This window comes from Micropterus salmoides, unplaced genomic scaffold, assembly GCF_014851395.1.
Source record: "Micropterus salmoides isolate LMB-PRFRI ecotype aquatic unplaced genomic scaffold, ASM1485139v1 Ms_hic_scaffold_8, whole genome shotgun sequence".
Classification (NCBI taxonomy): Eukaryota; Metazoa; Chordata; class Actinopteri; order Centrarchiformes; family Centrarchidae; genus Micropterus; species Micropterus salmoides.
Window position 1 is genome coordinate 32,958,624 of NW_024044570.1, and position 22,205 is coordinate 32,980,828.

At 41.3% G+C, this 22,205-nt stretch overlaps 1 protein-coding gene across 3 annotated transcripts; it reads left to right on the top strand.

Annotated features, from left to right (window-relative positions):
* Positions 1-165: 165 nt before the first annotated feature.
* On the top strand, positions 166-20,964 carry far1 (fatty acyl CoA reductase 1). 3 transcript variants are annotated; one of them, XM_038705218.1, is made up of 13 exons: positions 166-320; positions 6,554-6,669; positions 7,086-7,202; positions 9,428-9,603; positions 10,753-10,932; positions 11,864-12,041; positions 13,790-13,834; positions 14,280-14,407; positions 14,507-14,574; positions 15,808-15,979; positions 18,895-19,024; positions 20,162-20,289; positions 20,805-20,964. In XM_038705218.1, exons 2-13 carry the CDS (start codon positions 6,598-6,600, stop codon positions 20,962-20,964), a joined length of 1,554 nt encoding a protein of 517 aa, XP_038561146.1. In that variant the 5' UTR covers positions 166-320; positions 6,554-6,597. The 3 variants fall into 3 exon arrangements, with proteins under 3 accessions (XP_038561146.1, XP_038561147.1, XP_038561148.1); XM_038705219.1 differs by lacking the exon at positions 166-320 and adding an exon at positions 919-1,069; XM_038705220.1 differs by lacking the exons at positions 166-320; positions 15,808-15,979 and adding an exon at positions 16,580-16,751 and having other exon boundaries at positions 6,598-6,669.
* The last annotated feature ends 1,241 nt before the right edge of the window (positions 20,965-22,205 follow it).

Consider the following 22,205-nt stretch of genomic DNA (forward strand, 5'->3'; position numbering starts at 1 on the left):
CTAACTTTGACATATTCACTGCACATTGTTGATCACCTGACTAAATGTGGAGAGCTTCATACCCACCGAGACTTTTTAAATCCCAGTGAGTGCCAGTGGTCCCCTGACGCAGTTTCTATTAAGTCGACCTGAAGTCCGGAGGAGTGAGCCCTCCCTCTTCAGCCTATCTGTGCCGGACCCGCTGACGTCACGGCGGTTCATTTATCACGCTGCTGGCTTCCTGCTGAGTCTCCACTCTGTCGGTTGTAGCAGTAGATGCAGCTGCTCCGCCACGCAACAGACTCCCAAGTTCAAGAGACGACCACACGTCGACATTTCGGGTAAGTACACCCTTCGCATTACGTCCACGGGCCGTACCAGCTCTGTGCGTACTGAACCGTGGAGCTCATTGCCGGCTTTCAAAGCGCTAACTGGTGGTGTGACTGCGTGTTGGAAGAGATGCGCCAAGAGGAGGGAGGGGTGGCTTATAACAACTGTACGCTAGTGTCGAAGATACGCAGATACAAGTCAAGTTATACAAGGCGTTTACTGTATACTCGCAATACCCCTCCCTTCTTCCCCACTGCACCCCCTTCACCACCATGGAGCTCTTGTGTTCAGAAAAATCTTAATTCTCAATGGTTCTTTTCCTTTTTCTTTCCCGCCCCCACTGGTAGTTTGAGCACACGAGGAAGACTGGCTGCTCTAGCAGCATAGGAGGCACTTTTAATTTAAGGCGAGGGTTTAGCTGAGCGGCCTCACTTTTAATATACTCCCAGGCTTTGCGGTAGTCACATTAAAGGCTGCCAAGCCAAACAGTCGGTGTAGTTTGAAGCGTCGCCCACTGTGCAAATGGGCGGCGAGTGGTTACTGATAATAATGTGTGTAATGAGAATCACGGGATCTGCTGCCTTCGTGTTTGCCTGTTAGGTTAAAGTCTGGTTTGCTCGCTCTGATATGCCTCTTTTAACACGCATCTGCTTTGCCCAAATGCATCGGATTATTACGGTTAACGTGCGTGGTGTGCAGGCAGTTCCTCCTCAGGTATAAGATAACTGACAGTAAAGTGTGGATGTCAAGAAGACAAAGGGTAAGTTACTGAAGCACACCGATTAATTCACAACATCGAATAGTGCAAAGAGACCAATGTTGACACTGTGTCTTTATCACAGTCAAAATGGACTCAGGCATGAGGCAAACACCCTATATAGTCAGTCTGACCCAGATGTACAGTTGTCATTGGATAACTGTGATTGAACAGGGTTTCATACTTTTGGTTATTAATCCACGAAGTCAACAAATTGTGACAGTAAGACTGAATACTTGCCACAATTGGGTGGGGGGGGTTCCTTAACTGTAGCAACACAAATGTTGTCTATATGCTAAATGTTCCTGTGGTCTGGTTTTGTCAGACAAAGAATTTTAAAGATTTGCATATTTGAACATAAGAATGCAATACGTACTGAAAACACAGCAATATGCCATTTTTCAACAACATTTATGAACAGACTAACCACAGTTCTGCATCATCATCAGAGTTCTGGGCAATAGGGGAAAAAAATACTTAAGGTGGCGACATCAAGTTACTGCTTGGTAAATTGGCCTCACTCTCTGAACACACTTATTGCACAAATGAAGAACTGAATTTGTCATGTTTCCTCAAATTTTTATTCAAAGGATGTTTGTACATATCTTTAAAAAGTCTCTGCTAGGGTGGCACTTTGACACAGACTATGGCAACTCCCACCCTCAGATTCCTTATCCAGATATTTAAACTCTGTTGGTTTAGTTTGACTATATATGTTGTTTCCCTCATGCATATGTCTGTTTTGAATGAAGACACAGAAGTGTTGAAACGGTTGTGCTATTGAGAAGCACCTGATCAGCTGCATTTAGCTGGAAGCTGCATGGAGAAATGCTTCTACTAGTAAAATGTAAATGTGTGTAATCTAACATTTCTGATGTGTGGTGGACTTGATACTACTGGATATAGATTGCTTTTCATTATCAGTTGTTAGAACATTGGCGTGTAAATGCTTCACAAACTCATCCAGATCTCTTCTGAGTACATTAGAGGAAAAACAGTCTGTCCTCAGAGGTCTGGCTATTTAGTGACTGGCAGGCAGGCAGGCACACTTTTGGCCTTGCATCAATGTATTTAATCTGCTGGATGAATTTTTCCTGTAGGTGCAGGGATGACTTAAGTAGAAGAGATGAGAGCCAGCACTTGTGTGTTTTGCGTGACTTTGAGATTTAAGTGACTGTCTTCGCAACAAAGGCTGGAAACCTTTTGAAAAACTTTACTAATGGTGCGTTCAGAGTAAAAGCGAAGTGAGCATTTCCTGTCGGGCGGCACGAAGGGGGCGGGGCCGGCAACGCGAAGGAATTTGCGTGACCCTGAGTCGCGATAGCCTATCAACGCTGAGATTGTCCCTACGTCACCGACTGCTTCAGAGCGTTGTGTGGAGATGGCCGGGCAGAGCGGGGGATTGAAGAGCTGCTAAACTTGCGCGAGAGGAGCAGCGCTCTAGCTTTCGGACAAACACCTGTGGTCAGACTGGATTATGCTCTGACAACTACGCCGTTTCCTCAAGGGAGGAGCTCAGAGTAAACTGATTTTTATTAAATTAGCTTTTTACTTTAGTTTTTGGGATTACAACGTTGATTTATCTTCACTCGAGCTTCTTAGCAGCTAGATTCCGTGCACATCCGGTTCCATTGTTGTTAGCGTCGCTTGGCACTACTTCATATTTATATAAAAAAACAGACAAAACTGGACATTGCTGGGAGAAAAGAAAGCGAGGAGGTTGAACTACCTGGTGAGTTCAGAAAACGTCTGTATGCAACTTTATTCTAGCGATCGTTGTACTTTACTGTGACCAATTTAACATAGCATAGCCCTGATCGGTCCGAACTCCATTCAGAAAACAAACATTTTAGAAGTTGTTGGCTTGCTGACAGACCTGACAAATATGCATCATGTTGTAGTTATTTTGGCATCAGTTTGATCCGTTTATTGCTCTTTAATCAAAGCACAATGTTTACTTTGCGTTTATACAGCTGTAGTAATGGCGAGTTGTGTGTGTTCTTGTTATCGTGTGTGTGAACACCAGGGATGTCAGCAATAAAACCCCCGCGAGTATAGCGTTGCATGGAGTAAATTCGCGTTTGGTCTGAATGCACAGTAAACGTTTTTTTCTTTACTTGGCAATGGGTTTTCACAATTAATCAAGAAGGGTGTTTCCTCCTGACACAGTTTATTGTCAAACCTTAGTTTCATGTTTAACACTTAAACCTCAGCCACAGGGGCTCAATTTAAGCAGTCTAATGCATAATCAATAATTTAGAGTGGAGATGTGGCAGCAGGGATCAACTTGCTGTCTGACTGTAAACTACAGTAGCTCTTTGACAGACACTTGATCAAAGGCCACAGCAGGTTTGTGAGGTTTTTAGCATACAGACAAGGTTTTAGAGTTTCAGTCTTGGCTGATCAGCTTTAAAGGACATCTGTAGTGGACAGAGCCAGGTTCTCCAGTAAGGGAATACTGCAGAGGGAAAGCTGCTTTGACCTGTTATTTTGTCCCAGTTCTGCACCGTTCGCTCTGATGTGTACACAAATGAAGTGACTTAAACAGGACACCGGCTTGGGCTTTTTATAACCTTTTCTTGTTTTTTAATTTTTAGGACAAGATCCAAAAGTTTCCCTCTTTCCTTTTGTAACATCTTGCTGTTCTCAAATATGGACACACTTGATTTTTGTAGACAAGGTGGAGGGAGGAAACATGAGCCTCTGCTTAGTCCTGCCAATGAATGGATCTGCAGCCTGGTCACTCTGGGCTAGTTTCTGTCATTTTAAGTGTACCTCTCAGACACACAGATATGCAAGAAATAAAATACGGTTGTAGTCGCATGTAGATCAAATTGCATACACATCCTGGACAGAAGACAAATTTTTATCTGGTGTTTGCTCATTGCTCTTTATCTTTGTGAAATGAAGCACACATGCACCAATGCTTAACACATGGAAGTTGACAGACACCTGATTAGTCTCATTCTGTCTTGATATTATTGGCATAATCTGTGCAAGACACTATAATTGAGCGGCACCTGGTGTTGTGCAGGACAGCAGACACCCTGACCTCACACTTTCTCTGGAAGGCTTGAACGTAGGGCTGGACGATATGGCCCAAAATATTATCACGATAAAAAGTTTCATGTCTTTCGATATCGATAATTATCGTGATAAGTATCAAGTTCAAAGGCAGATTTTTCTCCTGAGTGAAAGTTGAAGACACCTGACGGTTAATTGTGGGTTTAAGCTTTTTTTTCAGTCCTTTTTTTTTCCTCAACAAAATAAACATTTTATTAAATAAATTAAGTCCTAATTCAGGTATGATTTAAGTGAATCAAACATTTATTGAATATTTACTGAACATTTGTTATATTGTTGAAATTATATTGCAATAATTATTTTATTGTCCAGCCCTATTTGAACGTCCCATGATTGAATACTTGCACATACTGTGGCCTAACAACTTTCAACCTGTGACATTAAACAAGAACACTAGAACCACTTCAGATACCTAGGAACTTTAACTGGATTTTGTTGAAGTACTTTGTCTAAAGTGTGCCTTCACAGACCACAGTTCACGCCACCCAAAGTTCTTTGTCTGAGCTGGTACTGGTCAAACACGCCCCCTTTTTTTTTCTTCACAATTATATATTATTCCAAATTTTAATATCCATTGTGTAAAACACCCTGATAAAGGCCCTGTCTCCATTGGTTGAAGAACAGATTGTTCCACTAAGTCGTTAACATTTATTTTTCTCACCTTAGTTCTACTTTTCAGCACAGCATGAGTGCTGACTGTATATGTAGATAAATGGCCAAATAAATGCACATAGAAGGCATTATTCTCTACAATATTAAAAAATGATGTAACAGCTAAGAGTCCAGACATCAAATCGGATCTTTAGTGAAGAATAATTTCCACTTGTAGGACAATGAGTACCTGAACTAAGCAGAGAAGTCCAAACCGTGTTATTGACTAGCGTTGACTTGCATTTTCTCTTGTCAGGATAATTTTTGTTGGTGAAATGCATTTTAACATGGACTCCCATCCAAACCTTGACTTTTAAGAAATGTTGAGACTAGGGTAGATTTTTCTTGTGCCTTTTATTTTCCTTTTTCTTAGAGTACTGTTCACATTCACAAGCTGCCTACAGGTTTGCTGTAGTCACAGCGGGGTCTGACAGCATACAGCTGGAGCAGGCCACTTGGCACAGGCTGTGATGCAGCAAACTGTACATCTGCAGCATCAGCCAGGCCTGAGCTGGTGTCCAGAGCATAGTGGTAAACGTAGGTGGTAAACAAAGCTACAAGTGCTTTGCATTGTTGAACCAGGACAATAGGAAAATACTCAACATTAAGAAAGTAGCACAAAATAGTCTCTTTTTCACTCAATAGTTTTCTTCACTGTTTGATATTTTGGATATACTGCTGTGTAGGAACAAAAGCGCTGTGATGGCAGAATTCACAGTATTTACTTTTTTCGTTCAGGCTGGTGGTAATGAAGCATGGCTTGCTTTCAACTGTCAGCCAAACGCTTGACACAAGCTGGTCAGAAATGGGAACGGAGACTTGTCTTCCCCTTCTCAAGCTACTTGTTCTCAAAATAAGAATTAAGGTTCATGTAAATTTAACCCCTGACCAACCTGCAATTTTTGAGATGCCCAGTTAACGCTGCACGCTGGTCTGACTGTATGCAAAGCTGAGTAACAGGTTTTACTGTAACAAAATGAGCAGTTATGCTGTTCAAACAGTAGGCTATGACAGAATCCCCATTTAACATTGGATAGCGCTGTAAAGTCTGAGGTAGTTTATATTGGATTATTGTCCAAATAAACATCTGACATGGTTTTTTATATATATTTTTTTTTTGTGTAGTGTAACAGATAATCCCCGATGGTTGTAATTGTGAACTCTTCTGTTTGACTAAAGTATTTGGATTGCAAAGAGGTCTTTGGAAATCCTGTCAGCTGTTGTGACCAACTATCTCATGAGCAGTCTGTCGTGCAGAGAAATGAGTCATTGTTTTGCATGTTGTCATTCAGCAGATAACAGGAGAATGAATAGATAATTAACATTTTTAGTGGCTGTGTTGGATCACTTCAAATGATTGCGGTTTGTTCTTGCATGCCACAATGATTTTGTTGACATTAATAATTCCAGGAGGGTGGTAACATGTTTCAACTCATACACAGAAAAGTTCAGCAGTACTAAGTAGTTATGTAAATAGCTGTTAATGATTAGATAAGTTATCTCCTGAATGGCCGGTTATCATCTATGCAGTGTCAATCATACTTAAACAAACGCAATCTGACTGATAAGGCCAGACACAGTAGTGCATGGAGTCGATGCATCACAATATGATTTACTTTTGCTGTAATGTTTGCCACAGACAGAGGCCCTATCCACACTGCTGCGTTTTCGTTTTAAAACGGAGACTTTTTGCTACGTATGTACCTCTTAAAAATTTAAAATGTAAATTGTATTTCTGTCATGTCTGTGCAGGTGGAGTGGTGCTGAGGGGCTCAGTTAACAGGACTGCAGACATCATGGTGAACATCCCAGAATACTATGTGGGGAAGACTGTGCTGATCACTGGAGCAACAGGATTCATGGGCAAGGTACAACTGAAGTTAAATAGGCAAGTAGCCAGTAGGGCATGACTAAACCCAACATTGTAAGCTACCGGGGGAGTGAAGAGGGAACCTGTTTGTAAACCCTTGGAGAGGATTCTTTTCACTCCGATATGACAGTGATAATGCACACAGGAAGTGTCTACACAAGATTTTAACCTACCACAGCTTGACACTTTAATTGTATGCTGAATTGTGGGTATTATGCAGGCGTTAAGTTGACAGCGTAAGAACATTTCTCAGTTTAACAGCAGATGCATGATGACATTCTTTTTTTTTTTTTCTCTGCACTTGTGACAAAAGCAGGAGGTTACAACTAAAAGAGGTGTGCAGTGCCTAGTGTCAACTAAACAGTCTGAAGAGGAAAATATGATTTTGTATCTCTTACTTGTTTGTTATTAAAGGTGCTGCTGGAGAAGCTCCTGAGGTCCTGCCCAGGAGTCAAATCTGTCTATGTGATGGTCCGGTCAAAAGCCGGTCAGAGCCCTCAGGCCCGCATCGCTGACATGATCAACTGCAAGGTAAGAAGTGGGCTACCGGGGGCGATCTGATCAGTGTCTAGAGGAAGGGGGTGAGGCAGAGGCCTGTTGCACCAGTTACGTGAACTGGGTTATTTTGAGCGTAGTGCAGGAGCTGTGCTGTAATTTGTACCATAGCTCAAAGATGCCACTTAAAACGTACACCTCCCCGAGCAGATGTGTCATTTGTTGGTGGCGACCCAGAAGAAACTCAAATATGGCACTAACATCTTCAAGATGAATGGATAAAATTTGGTCAAAGGTAACTATGACCTCACAACACGTTTTGTCTATAACTAAAGAATTTACTCATAAGAATTTCTCACACGTCTAATATGTATTCCACATGTCAAAGTCAAACTTGCATAATGTTATGAAACCTTTTCTCTCATGCTGTCTTCTCTACTTTTACATGATTTTACAGAGGCCTGTTTCAACTCACTGGAAATTCACTAGAATCATGTCAATATACAGGTGCTGGTCATAATTAAAATATCATCAAAATTGATTTCCGTAATTCCATTCAAAAAGTGAAACTTGTATAATGTATACATTCATTCCACACAGACTGATATATTTCAAATGTTAATTTCATTTAATTCTGGTGATTAAAACTGACAACTAATGAAAATCCAGGTGCCAAGTCCTGTTGGAAAATGAAATCTGCATCTCCATAAAGTTGGTCAGCAGCAGGAAGCATGAAGTGCTCTAAAACTTCCTGGTAGACAAGCTGCGTTGACCTTGGACCTCAGAAAACACAGTGGACCAACACCAGCAGATGACATGGCACCCAAACCATCACTGACTATGGAAACTTTACACTGGACTTCAAGCAATGTGGATTCTGTGCCTCTCCTCTTCCTCCAGACTCTGGGACCTTGATTTCCAAAGGAAATGTAAAATTTAATTCATCAGAGAACATAACTGTGGACCACTCAGCAGCAGTCCAGTCCTTTTTGTCTTTAGCCCAGGCGAGACGCTTCTGACGCTGTGTCTTGTTCAAGAGTGGCTTGACACAAGGAATGCGACAGCTGAAACCCATGTCCTGCATACGTCTGTGCGTGGTGCTTCTTGAAGCACTGACTCCAGCTGCAGTCCACTCTTTGTGAACCTCCCCCACATTTTTGAATGGGTTTTGTTTCACAACCCTCTCCAGGGTGCAGTTATCCCTATTGCTTGTACACTTTTTCCTACCACATCTTTTCCTTCCCTTCGCCTCTCTATTAATGGGCTTGGACACAGAGCTCTGTGAAAAGCCAGCCTCTTTTAGCAATGACCTTTTGTGTCTTGCCCTCCTTGTGAAAAAGGTGTCAATGGTCGTCTTTTGGACAGCTGTCAAGTCAGCAGTCTTCCCCATGATTGTGTAGCCTACAGAACTAGACTGAGACCATTTAAAGGCCTTTGCAGGTGTTTTGAGTTAATTAGCTGATTAGAGTGTGGCACCAGGTGTCTTCAATATTGAACCTTTTCACAATATTCTAATTTTCTGAGATAGTGATTTTGGGGTTTTCATTAGTTGTCAGTTTTAATCATCACAATTAAAAGGAATGAACACTTGAAATATATCAGTCTGTGTAATGAATGTATACATTATACAAGTTTCACTTTTTGAATGGAATTACTGAAATCAACTTTTTGATATTCTAATTAAATGACCAGCACCTGTACTTTTCATGTTCATACTTTTCAGTTGGCCAACATTTCTAAAAATCCTTTTTTTTTTTTTTTTTTTGTATTGGTCTTAAGTAATATTCTAATTTTCAGGGATACTGAATTTGGGATTTTCATTAGTTGTCAGTTTTAATCATCACAATTAAATGAAATAAACATTTGAAATATCAGTCTGTGTGGAATGAATGAATATAATATCAAAGTTTCAGTTTTTGAATGGAATTACTGAAATCAACTTTTTGATAATCTAATCATATGACCAGCACCTGTAGTGACTATTTCTATTTTACTTTGGTTATTAGTTGGCTTAGTAAAGTTATAGCACAGGTTTATAAAAAATTAATGTTTACTTCTGAAACCTACCATGATTGCGGTGCAACAGGCTTATTTTAAAGATTAGGTTGCGCCTCTTACCTAGAAACTGAGGTAGGAAGGAGGAATAGAAAGTGACTCATGCTACCAACAGTAAGCAAGGGAATGGAAGCATGTATTCTGAAATTTTAAACTGTACACTACGAGTCCAATGAAAGGCATACTGACTTGATTTCCCCACTCAGTTGTTTGAAAGATTGCAAGACGAGCAGCCAGGCTTTGCCGAGAAGATCGTAGCAGTGAACAGTGACCTCACACAGCCAGAGCTGGATCTGAGTAAAGAGGATCAGAGCATCTTGGTTGAAAACATTAACATCGTTTTCCACTGTGCCGCTACCATCCGATTTAATGAGCCACTCAAGTGAGTTGTCAATTTGTTTTGTCTAATTAATTTCCTGATGAATTTCTTGGCAATATGTACAGTCCCTTGCTTTCTTGGCTATTTCTCTCTAATGGCACTTTGCTAAACATGGTTAAGTTACAATGTGTTTCCTTCTTTGTACAATTAATAGTTCAAGGTCTGTTTACCCTGTCAAAAGAACAATAATCAGGCAGGAGAATGTGTATTATGGGTGTTGCTGGACTTGACAATAAAAACAGTCGTGTTGACAGTACCCACTGTTTCCTGTACACAGCGATACTTGATACCTGACAAAGCTCCCTAAATCACCTCTTCTGCAGGAAAATGGCACATGTGTTTCTACTGAACTAATTTTACTCTTATAACAAGATTACTTGCTGATAAATATTTTTGCAGTAAAATTAATTTTAAAGCATTTGTATAGTCATTGTATAGGATGTTTTTTATATTTGCTAAATGAGAATCAGTCACGTTTTAATACGAAACTGGAGTCAGGCTATGTTTGGCTCTAGCTTAGCATAAAGACTAAAAGCAGGGGAAACTGCTAGCTGGCGCTGTGCGAAGGGGAAAGAGATGCCCACCAACACCCTGAAGCTCATTAGCATGTATCTTGTTTGTTTAACATACAGCGTGCTGAAACTATCATGATTATTCACCAAGTCATTCTGTGCAGCATCCCTGGCTATTGCATGGGTTGCTGGATTCAGTCAGTGACTACTGGTTTTGTGGGTTTTGAAGGTACCAAATGTGGCACCCTCACTGTGACAAGACACAAGGATGCTGCGCACAGTTACTGCCGATGGTTGCCACGAAATGGTTCCACAATGTAACTTTAAGTATTGGTAAGGTTTTAGAGGTGGTTGTAAAACTAAATTCCCCACTTGGGACAGAGCCAAGCTAGCTGTTTCTAGTCTTTATGCTAAGCTAAGCTAACCACATCCCAGCTTGAGATTTGGGGTCTATCTGCTCATTTCACATGTTTGTACTTCACACAGATGCCAGAACATTCGGTCTCTAGTTTTTGCAAATGCAGAATGACAAAACATAACTATCCCGCACCCTGATGATCACTTATACTCTTATTTGGTCAGGTCATTTTGTCCACTGAATGTCAAACTTCAGTCTGTTCCCTTTTTTAATCCCTCTCAGAGATGCGATGCAGCTGAATGTCCTGGCCACCCAGAAGATGGTGGCGTTGGCCCACAGGATGAAGCACCTGGAGATTTTCATCCATATCTCCACAGCCTATGCCAACTGTGACCGGGAGCTCATTGAGGAAATTGTTTACCCTCCCCCCGTAGATTACCGCAGACTCATTGACACCCTGGAGTAAGTTGATCTGGACTTTTGAACGGCTACTTCAACAAACTGTTGGCGACTGTTTTTTGGATTTGGATGGCCTTGTCTATACAGATCTGTTGTCTTTAGTGTACAGAAGCATGGAATTATGGTTGAGGTTTTTAAAAGGATTCTTCATTTCTTATTGCTAGATGCATAAAAAGCAAGGGCAGGATTAAGATTGTCAGCAATGCACTGAGGGTGCCAGGTCAGTTTAGCCATGACCTGTAGAGTAAATGACAGCTTAGTAGCACTAATGTAGAGCCTGCCAGTCTTAACTAGATTAGTGAAGCGTTAGAAGCCAGCAGTGAGTAACAATTAGGGTGATGATTCTGAGGTTATGTATAAAATGTGGTGGTCTTTATGCCCTTTCCCCCCCCTTTAGTGTAGAATGTACCTAAACACATTTGGTTTTACGCTTATAAAGTAAAGAAACAGAAAATATTCATGTTTTTAAGCTCAATCAGAAATTTGACTTTTCTTAAATTGCTGAAATGATCGAAATTGTTGCATATTAATTTAATAGCACCGTAAAATGTTGACATTCGTATCTCCCTCTGAATGATCTGACACGAAGGCCGTCATCAGGTTGCTTCTAATCTATCTAAAACTTTGGTTTATGCCTAACTACACTAATAATGAATGACATTCCCATCAGCCACAGCTGTATTGTTTATTGCAAATGATAACTTGCTAAACTATGATTGTCAGCATGGTAAACATTACACCTGCTTAACATCAGCATATTACCATTACCATTGTAAGCATGTAACATGCTGATGTTAGCTTAACAATAGACATTTAGTCTTATATTTATTTGATAGGACTGAAGATGCATGCAGCGCTCTACATTGGTGCTGGAGCTGGTTATTGTAAATGTAGAAAATGCAAGACTAATCTTGTGTTATCTTGTTTCATGCAGTTGGATGGATGATGATCTGGTGTCTTCTCTGACTCCCAAACTGATCGGGAAGCGTCCCAACACCTACACATTCACCAAAGCCTTGGCAGAGTATTTGGTGCAGCAGGAGGCTGGAGACCTTAACGTAGCCATCATCAGACCATCCATAGTAGGAGCAAGCTGGAAAGAGCCCTTCCCAGTGAGTGATTCGGGCTTTTGGTGTTTCATTGCTGTTTCATGATTTTGTTTGTTTTTAACCTTCAGTTAGGGAGAGAATTGCTGTTGAATAGGAATTGTTCGCTGTACCCTAGATAAAATTTTGGATGCAGTTTAAAATTTACAAAAAGGCTGGAAAAACAAATCATAGCTGGGGGTGTCGGGGTCTGTCATTATCTGTTTTGTCCGGTTTTTAAAAAAAGTATGCCATCTGCTGAATAACTAGGGGTGGGAGGGGAAAAAATTCTTAGATGCATCACGATGCGGACGTAACGTTGATGGAACGCAAAAGGCAGAACTCTAAGTCCAGAAGTGCAGTGCCCAGACAGTCTGTGGTGTGCACAACTGAGACCAGTGCACACCACCTCTGCAGAATGAATAACCTACTACCACCCTACTAAAATTTAACACTATCATTAATATCTGTGCACAATTTGTGTTTTTCACTATCGTGCTGTGTAAGCATGGTAACACTCAACACTGTGCTGGCTTCCTGTGTGAGTAGCAAATGAGTGGGCGAGTGAATGAGAGTGCGACAGAGTGATGGCAAGTTAGCGGAGTCATTAGAGATCTGGCAGTAAACGCCCAGTGCAGGTCAGTGTGAATGTTAAGTCTGTCATTTCCCCAACAGCTGTAAAGTGAAGGTGGTTAGCTAGCGCGAACCACCTTCACTTTACAGCTGCTATGTAACATCAGCTGAATCAGTAACTTAATGTTAATGCCATTACTACTTACTCGTCCAAGGTTGAGGACATCTGGTACAAGTAAAACTGGTGTACAGTTCTGTCCTGTACACATACTGTACATCCTGGTACTAGTTAAATTATATTTCAGTTTTTCAGAAGAGTCTGAAAACTGCTTAGTGAAGAGAAGAAAGTGGTGACCAGGAGGAGCTGTGGTTGGCGTAAACTAGGGAAGCAAGATGGTCCTTTTTAAGCTAAGGAGGTGACGTTTCTTTTAGATTTTAATGTACAAATAAGATGCAAAGTAATTATCCAGAAATTGCATAGGGGGGAAAACCCCCCACCAATAATCGTTTTATAATCACAAAGCAGCCTTCTGAATTGCAATTGAATCGTGAGGTACCCAGAGATTCCCACCCATAAATGATACAGTAGAGATTTTTAATGCATTAAAGGCCAAAATATAGGTTCTTAGAACAAGGCCATGTTGAAAAAAACAATTACACAAGAAAAGGGATGTATCTGTATTGAAAACCACCGTTGCCGCTGTAAAACTGATGTGAAGGAAGTCCAGATCTGTTCTGGTTGTTCCTCAGGACCTAATCTAGATTTCAATCAAATTCTGAAAGCACTCTGCCTCTGTTGCTGCCAACACAGGGTTTTGGAGTAGTTGACCTGTGGTGGTGGGAGTAGGAATTTGAAGAATGTGTGGTAAAGATGCTCTGCACACCTTTTGCTCCTGGCCAGTATCTGTTGAAAGCAGGACAGTCTTTCGAGTGCGTTGGGGCTGTCACCCTGTAGAAATTGGCTGACAGCCAGCTGCTATCTGAAATGGAGATGTCAGTTTTCAGGGTTGCATCTAACATGGTTCCTTGTACAGATCATTTAGTCTATGAAATGTCAGAATAATATCAAGCTGCTACTACAGGCTAAAGGTATTATAATTGCTTTTTGTTTGAAAATTGACTAATAGTTGATCAAGAAACATTTTATTTTCGGTCAATTGTTTCAGTACTAATTTTATGCTTTCCTCTGAACGCTCTTTCAGGGTTGGATTGATAACTTCAATGGACCTAGTGGAATATTCATTGCAGTAAGTACTAAACTGTTTAGGTGGTTTATATACAGCAACATCCACAAAATTGGAGCTTATGCAACTTATGTAACATTAACCTCTGGCACCATCCTTACACTTGGTAGTTCCAAATCAAAATACTTTGCATCATGTTTTGTGTTGAAATAAGTCGTCAACACGTAGAAATCTTGCAAGAGTTCTGCAGATCTCGGGTTACCATCTAGACACAACCTACTATGTGGCAGTGCAGTAAAACAGAATGTAAACATCTGAATGGGTTGCCCTCTTCTACATAGAAATGAATGGGAATGCAAAGTTTGGTCTGACTGTGCCGTTAGTCCAGAAGTTGGGGTCATAATAAATGTATTTGTCATGTTGTAGTTGGCACCAGCCATTCTTTGTTACTTTGAAGGTTATAGACTTTATCATTTGTGTTAATAGTCTTTCCCTTCACCTTCTCTAGGCTGGTAAGGGGATCCTGCGAACGATGAGAGCATCCAATGATGCTGTGGCTGACCTGGTGCCTGTGGACGTGGTGATCAACGCCACACTGGCTGCAGCTTGGTACTCTGGGTCACAGTCAGTCAACAGGTTTGAAAGACACAAACATGATTTTCTGGTCAATATGGATTTTACTTTTCAAGTAAAATTCAGTGGATTTACTCTGAAATCTTCCCTCCATGTTCATAGGTCTAAAAACATCCTGGTTTACAACTGCACAACCGGAGGGATCAACCCGTTTCACTGGGGGGAAGTCGGTAGGTCTCTTATCTTACCTGAACACAGCCTCTATAAAGCCCCTTGACAATGAAAGCTTATGTGTAAACGTTTCATCTAATGACATACCCTGATTGTGATCTGATCCACTGCCTGCCACACCCAAAGAGCTCTTTTTTTTTTTTTTTTTTTTTTTCTTTTGTAAACTTAAAATGTAGTGATTATAGACCTACATGGAGTAAAACATAGGGCTGTTACTGAAAGTGCAGTGATTTTTGCAAACGGTTGCATTAGGAAAAACTGGTACACACAGGTAGGCTTAATCATTTTTACCAGTTATTGGCTCAAACCTTCAAATGGTTACAGGAAGACTGAAAAATTTCATCTTGGCTTCAGGATGAAAACACACTCGATACTTGCTGCTGTCTAAACAGTGGCATCAATTTCAAGTTGTACTGTGATGCAGTACCACTCTGCGCAGATATGTTTCATTGTACATTGTTGGCTTCAATGGGTGGACAGAATGACTGGAACACCGTACAATTTCATGCTATCAATACAATAGCCCGTAGCACCAAATACTATTTTGAGATTTAAAGTTAAAGCCCTATTTAATGGATTAGTATATTCTCGAATTTCTATTTTCCATCTCACTTTAAAGGGGAACTCCTTACATCTGCATTATGACGCAAATTTGAAAATTGGGGAACCTAACCTGTAGCCCTGCTGCTCATCTCTGCAAGTGGCTCTAGACTACATTAGCCACTACTAGCATAATGCACCCCAATCGTCAACCAAACTGTCTGCGGTCTACTTGCATTATGAGAATGTAGGTGCCAGATTTTGACAAAGAATGCTTGAAATAAAAATTCATTTTTGAACTGTTAAATCGATTTCCCATCCATTTTGGCTTAAAAGCAGTGGTTCATGACTGACCATGGCAACAGGAGTTGACAAAACATCAGAAATGGAAACTTCATGTACATGTCGTGATAACTGTCCATCTGCTGAGGTTAGATGTGTGACTTGACCAAAAGCTCAAACGGCTATATACATTGAAATTGGTTTGCAAAATAATTACTGCCGTACTTTGCCGGCTTTTTTTTTTTTTTTTTTTTTTAAAGCTGTATTTTGGTTTTGTGTTGGGTGTGCATTATATTGTAATTATCTCATGAAGCACTTTGAATACTCAGGAAATCTACTAACATTTGGTTTAGCTGCAGCAAATGTATTTAACTGCTGACTTTTGTTTTGAACAACCTTCTGTTTCTTAGAGTACCATGTAATATCCACATTCAAGAGGAATCCCCTTGAGCAGGCCTTCCGTCGGCCCAATGTTAATCTCACATCCAATCACCTAATCAATCAGTACTGGATCGCCGTGAGCCACAAGGCTCCGGCCTTCCTCTATGATCTGTACCTCAGGCTGATTGGACGAGAGCCCAGGTAACCTATTCGCCGACTCGGACGTGCCACACCTCTGCTGTTAACGGCCAAAAACCCTTCACACGCGCACACGTCTGCTGCTTTAGTCCTGTCACTTTTCTTGTAGTGTAGTAGTCTAATGCCGAAGCTGCAACGCTAATGTGTTACATGATGCTTGTGTGCAGTTTTGTTTGACGTTGAAGAATGTATAACCCAGCTGCTCTCCTGCACATAGAGGGGGGTTACTGATGGGTTCTGCACTCTTTACATCTTGCTACTTGCAGTGTTACTGTCTCAGTTGGGTTCCCAAAATGTCAGCACTAAGGTCATCTCAGTCCAGCTGATAAATGGACTAAGGTGGACTTCAGTCTTAAGATGTCTTTGTGACCCCAACCCAGGTGTTGGCCCTTTTGGGTGGGGGGGGGACCTCTGCTAGCAGTTGAATTCTCACGTGAACTGGATCTGTCTCTCCTTTAAAATCCAGATACTTAAAGATCTACAGCTCTAGCATTACACAGGGCCTGCATCTTGCCTAGTATAGGTAGGAGGAGGAAACGCACATTCTTCATCTCGTCCTCTGTGTCCTCCTTGTCCTGTCATATCTGTATCTCTCTCCTACAGAGTACTGTATAAACATGACCTTCAAGACCAATCCCTTAGAGCAGGCCTTCAGAAGGCCCAATGTCAATCTGCGCTCCAACCCCTTTACTAATCAGTACTGGACCACTGTCAGCCACACGCTGCCAGCCCTGGTGTATGACTGCTATCTCAGGCTGACATGCCGCAAGCCCCGGTAAGGTTGCAACTGCACTTCCCCCCTGCCAGTCAGCCCCCACCTTTCTCACAAGCCCTCCCTCTCCTACTGTGTTGTTTTTTTTTTTTTTGTTTTTTTTTTTTTTACTGACTGGTTATGTGGGATAATGGGAACAAGGGTGCAGGGCGGAAGAAACAAATGTTTGCCGTGTCTTGACTTTACCTCATGGCATCAACTGGACTTTGTTAGTGTCATGATAACACGACTTGGCTTCTATAGGCATGTTTTCACCTCCTGCTGTTTTGGAAATCCGGGTTTGGTTTTTTTTTGTTTTAAAACTCTTCAGAAGACTTTTTGTGAACGAGCCATGCTGTGAACATCCATTGTCATCCCACACTTCTCATCCAATCATGGAAAATCCTGAGGCACCATGGGACTTCTTGGTCACTTAAAAAAAAAAAAAAAAAAAAAAAAAAAAGCTGAACATGTTTGTGTTCTCTTACTACAAGCCACAGGTATTTCAGACATTCAATGTTTTGCAGTGCCAAGCATCCTTCCACAATACAACAGCTTCATTTGCTGAGTTTCAAATAGCAGTCTGAAATTAATTTGGCTTTGTAGCTAACTCACATTTCTATGGGTGTGATTTGGTCCTAGTTGGGTATGTCACCAGCTGTAAGCAATGATTCTCTCTGCCTCTGTGTGCTGCATGTTTGTTACAGCCTTTGAATCATTCGCCTTCACAGGAGGAATCTTGAGTCATCCCAGTCTGCCTCGTTTAGTGTAACCATTTAAAGAGCATTTCATACTAACAGTAACAGGCATATCATTGGACTAAGGCCTTTATTTATAATTAAAATGGCTTAAGTTTAAAATTCACTAAACTACAAAATGTGCAATTTGAAGGCTCAAGACGCCCTCTTTTGATCCTCACAGTAACTGGGTACTGTTACATTCTCACCGCAGCTACCACGGCACTTTAACTTGAATTGAATGATCATCTTTTTTTGATTACCATCCTCTAAATCTGAACTAACAGAAATGAAGTATGGAAACTGGATTCACTTGTGTTAACAGGAGGACAAAAGTGAATACACAGGAAGTTATGTGTCCCTTGGACTATAAAGCAGACTATTCATTTTGTGTGGGTTTTCAATATTTTGGGTAAAATATTGACTCGGTCTGTAAATCTGTTCATTTTACAATCGTAGATCTGTCCTCCTGGCCTGCACACAGATTAAATCCAGTTAGTCCTCAGCTGACTTGTATCAGTCACTGTCCACAGGGGAGGAATCAGACCTGGCTACTTACAGTGCTATGACAAAGTTTGGACAACCCTCTTGACTATTTGGAAGATTTGAAAAGTGAATCATCATGAACATTTCTGAGCCAGATCTGTAGAACAGTGTTGGTGTACACTAATGCTTTACATTTAGACATTAATGAACTACATGTACAAAAGAATGAACACTCTTCTCGGCTGCTTTTTAAAATCCCATGCAACTGAAATTGCACATTGTTTCTGTCCAATGAAAACCATGTATCTCATTTTGGTAATTACGTTAAACGAACAGTCTAGCATTTTAGGAAACACGCATCCTAAATAAGATGGTCAATGCCACTCACTTCTGTATGGTAAAAATTATGCTCCAGTCAGCAGCTCCCTAGCTTAGCGTAAAGACTGGTAATGGGGGGGGGGGGGGGGTGACCTCTAGCTCCCTAGCAGCAAAGAAATGGTCCAGCACAATCCCAAAACTGAACAGTTTGAGATGGTTTTCAGGGGACAGTTTCACTGGCGTATATTACAGTTCATGTGTAACTTTTGCTACCAAGGCATGTTTGTGGCTTGTGTTGGTGTTTATCTTTGTAGTTTCCTTAACCTCTGCTCTCTCCTCCTCCAACACCATGGAACCCTGTCCCGCTCATTCATCCTCTGGCCCTCCCCATATTCCCTGCCCACCCCTTCCTCTGTCTGTCCCAATTTTTCTTCATCCCGCCACCTCTACTCCTTACCTTGTCACACTCCTTGCTGCACTTCCTGAAACATCCCTCTTCTGTTTTGCCAATCATCTTCTCTCTGACCCTACACTACCATCGCCTTCTTCATCATTCCAATGTTCATCTTTTCGCATGGTCCTCCCCCTTTTTATTGCATCTTCCCTTCACTGCATGTTTATCACAGGATGATGAAGACAATCACTCGTCTCCATAAAGCCATGATGGTCCTGGAGTATTTCACCAGTCACTCTTGGGTTTGGAACACTGACAACGTAGCCATGCTAATCTCTCAGATGAACCCCGAGGATAAGAAGGTAGATATTATACAGATAAGAATGAAATGGAAAATACTATCTGCTTCACATAACTCACACTTTATCCTCAAGTTGTCCCATGTCCACCCCCACCACACATGACAGACTTTTACAAAGATTTTTACCACTCAGTGCGTTAATGTCTGCTTGTAGGCTGGCTACAATAAAATGAGTCATTCAATAGTGACGTCAGTTTGTAGTGAACGGAGACATTGTTCAGGAGAGCTGACTGGAGGAATCTGCATTTCTGAAGGGCATGCTGGTGGACTGGGACTGCTACTTAAAATCCTGTTTACACAATGGACCGATTGTTCCTGTAATATGAGACAGACATTTTGTCTTTGTTCTCTTGATAGAAGCATATTGGACTATCTAATTCTGTGTATTTACTCGTAAGTCTAAAATAGTGTTAGAAGATATTCTGTTAAAACTGTTTTTTTTTTAAATTTGTTGTGCCTTCTCCCACCAAAAGAAACGGGCTGCTTGGGCATTCAGAACTTTAGTTCCCTGAGTGACTGAAAGGCAACACAAACACCACCTCACTGATCCAACCACAATGTGCCACTGTGCCTTTTATCTCCCAGGCAATGATGTTTTATTTTCCCCTCATTGTGGAAGACATCACTGGGGGTTAAATTAGGCCAAAGCCAGCTGGAGCTCAGTGTCTGTCCCTCACTGTCTTTTATTAGATACTTGTGCAGACAACCATTAACCCATTTAGATATTATTATTATTATTTTATTATTTTTTTTTTTTCTATTAAACATTTTGCCTAGTCAAATTAACTTTTTGACATGTCAGTAGGAAAAGCACTCCTAAAAACAATGGATTCCATGTAACTGTAGACACTTAACATAGAAGTACACTTTCCTGTTTGGTTTTGTTTAGCCCCCCCCCTCTGGTTGAAGATGGAGCAGATGGTGGCAGCATGTCTGAGATACACTTACATCTGTGTGCATGTTGGCACATATGCAAATAAACATGTTATAAAATGTGTTTGTAGGCACAGTGGTCGCATGGCTGTCTAGATGCCAGGTTTTTTAGATTAATATAGATTGGAGTGATGTGTTACTTTCCTTGTTCACCTAAAATGTTTACCTCTAATAAATGTCTGTTACAATTTTCTTATTTTTGTAGGTGTTTAATTTTGATGTGCGTCAGCTGCACTGGGCAGAGTACATGGAAAGTTACTGTATGGGCACCAAAAAATATGTCCTCAATGAAGAGCTGTCGGGCCTGCCAGCTGCACGCAAACACCTCAACAAGTAAGCCTATGGAATTGGGGTTGGGTAAATTCTGCTGCCAATACAAAGAAATACTCGTATGATGAGCTCTTAGACGGCTGCATTTCTCTATAGAGAGTAGGCAGCTTTATATCCTCTAGGTCACAATATAGTAGATCTCTGCATAAGCACTTAAATACTCTTTTGACTTACAAGTACTTCAGTTCATCCGTCCATTAACCACTGTCGATCGCATTGGTCAGAATGAGATTTTAATTTTTTTTTTTTTTTTTTTTTTTTTTCAGACAAATTGTTCAGATTATCAGTGAGTGCACAGTGGCAGTAATCCTGAGCTTTAACAAAGCTCATGTGAATAATTTAGCAAGCAGAATTTTTCAAGGAATTAAAAGGGGAGAGCACATTTAACATCTGTAAAAGGCAAACTGGATGTGTGAGTTTTGAACACACACTCTTTATGTTCACCCTGGCACTCCTGAAATTAGAGTCCTCCTTTTTGAAGTCTATGCTCTGTCTCAATTGTGTCTCTTGTGTCCCAGGCTGAGGAACATCCGCTATACCTTCAACACCGTCCTGGTGGTGCTCATCTGGCGTGTCTTCATTGCCCGATCCCAGATGGCCAGAAACATCTGGTACTTTGTGGTGAGCCTCTGCTTCAAATTCCTCTCCTACTTCAGAGCTTCCTCCACCATGAGATAATGAGCCTGGGACACTGTGCGGGGGGAAGAGATGAGGAACACACTGGCTGTGGATGATGAGAGGTGCCTGTTTTGAAAGCCGTTAAAATGGTACCATGTATTTATATATAAAAAAAAAAAAGCTACCCCGACACTAGGATTAAATGGAACCATTAAACCCATGAACACTGAGCTACTGGATGTGCCTGGAGTCCACAGCGGGCTAAATGTCGCATATCTCGGATCGATCTAATGCCATCTCTAGCACTTCATAAAACACAGGGCATGGATTTATCTCCCAATGCTCAGAGTAACTGCACTTGGACTAGTCAAAGAAGCAGGACTACACGCCCTCATTCTGTGCAGTTCCAGTTAGTTCGGCCCCCCCTCAGGTGCCAACTTCACTCCCGCGACCTTTAGGATCCGGGAGCACCCAAACCTGCTCCATCTTATCGGTCTGCTCGCCTGGCTGCTTGCTTGCAACGCGTTGAATGATGATCTGCCAGTCCAGGCTTCCTCTTCTGTTAATGTAATCATTTAATGGCAAATGACCACTCCAACCGCCATCCAAGTTATATTTCTGTCACTTGAAAACATGGCTCCAAATTATTTTTCATGGTGGTTAATGTCAGTCTTAAGGCATATTGAAATGTTTAAAAAAACAACAAAAAAAAAAACAACTTGTTTCAAAAATTTTGCTTGCTAGGCAAAACATGGACTACACCCCCCCCCACATCCCCCAAGACCAAAGCCGGCTTGGTGTAAAGAATTGATATTGCATGGGTTTTGCGGGGAGGGGGGGTTGTCCCAATGCCACCAAGAGTTGTCATTGGCTGTCTTTCACTCTTCCTGCTTGGCAAAGATGCGCTCTCTGTGCACTCCTGTATGTCCCCAGTGGACTGCAGTGGCTATTTCTGTCCAAGCACAAGGTAGATTGGAATACAATGGTTTTGTCCAGTGCCTACAAACCTGATTATTCTTGCATCAGCAAATCTTTCAAATAAAGCTGCTTCATCTACTGCTTCCTTTTTTTTTTTTTTTTTTTTTTTTTTTTTTTGGTCCCCCCCCCCCTCAAGTCTTGTGACAGTCTAAAAGCTATTTTTGCCAAAAATACCTCTTAGCTAACAGACTCGTAGCTCAGTAGAGGAAGAGACAGGTAGAGTTGAATAGAAATTTTGTCACACTTGGCTTCATTATGTGTGAGTTTAAAGTCTTTCAGTACTGGTTGACATAGTGAGTCACGGATATACACTGTAGGGGATG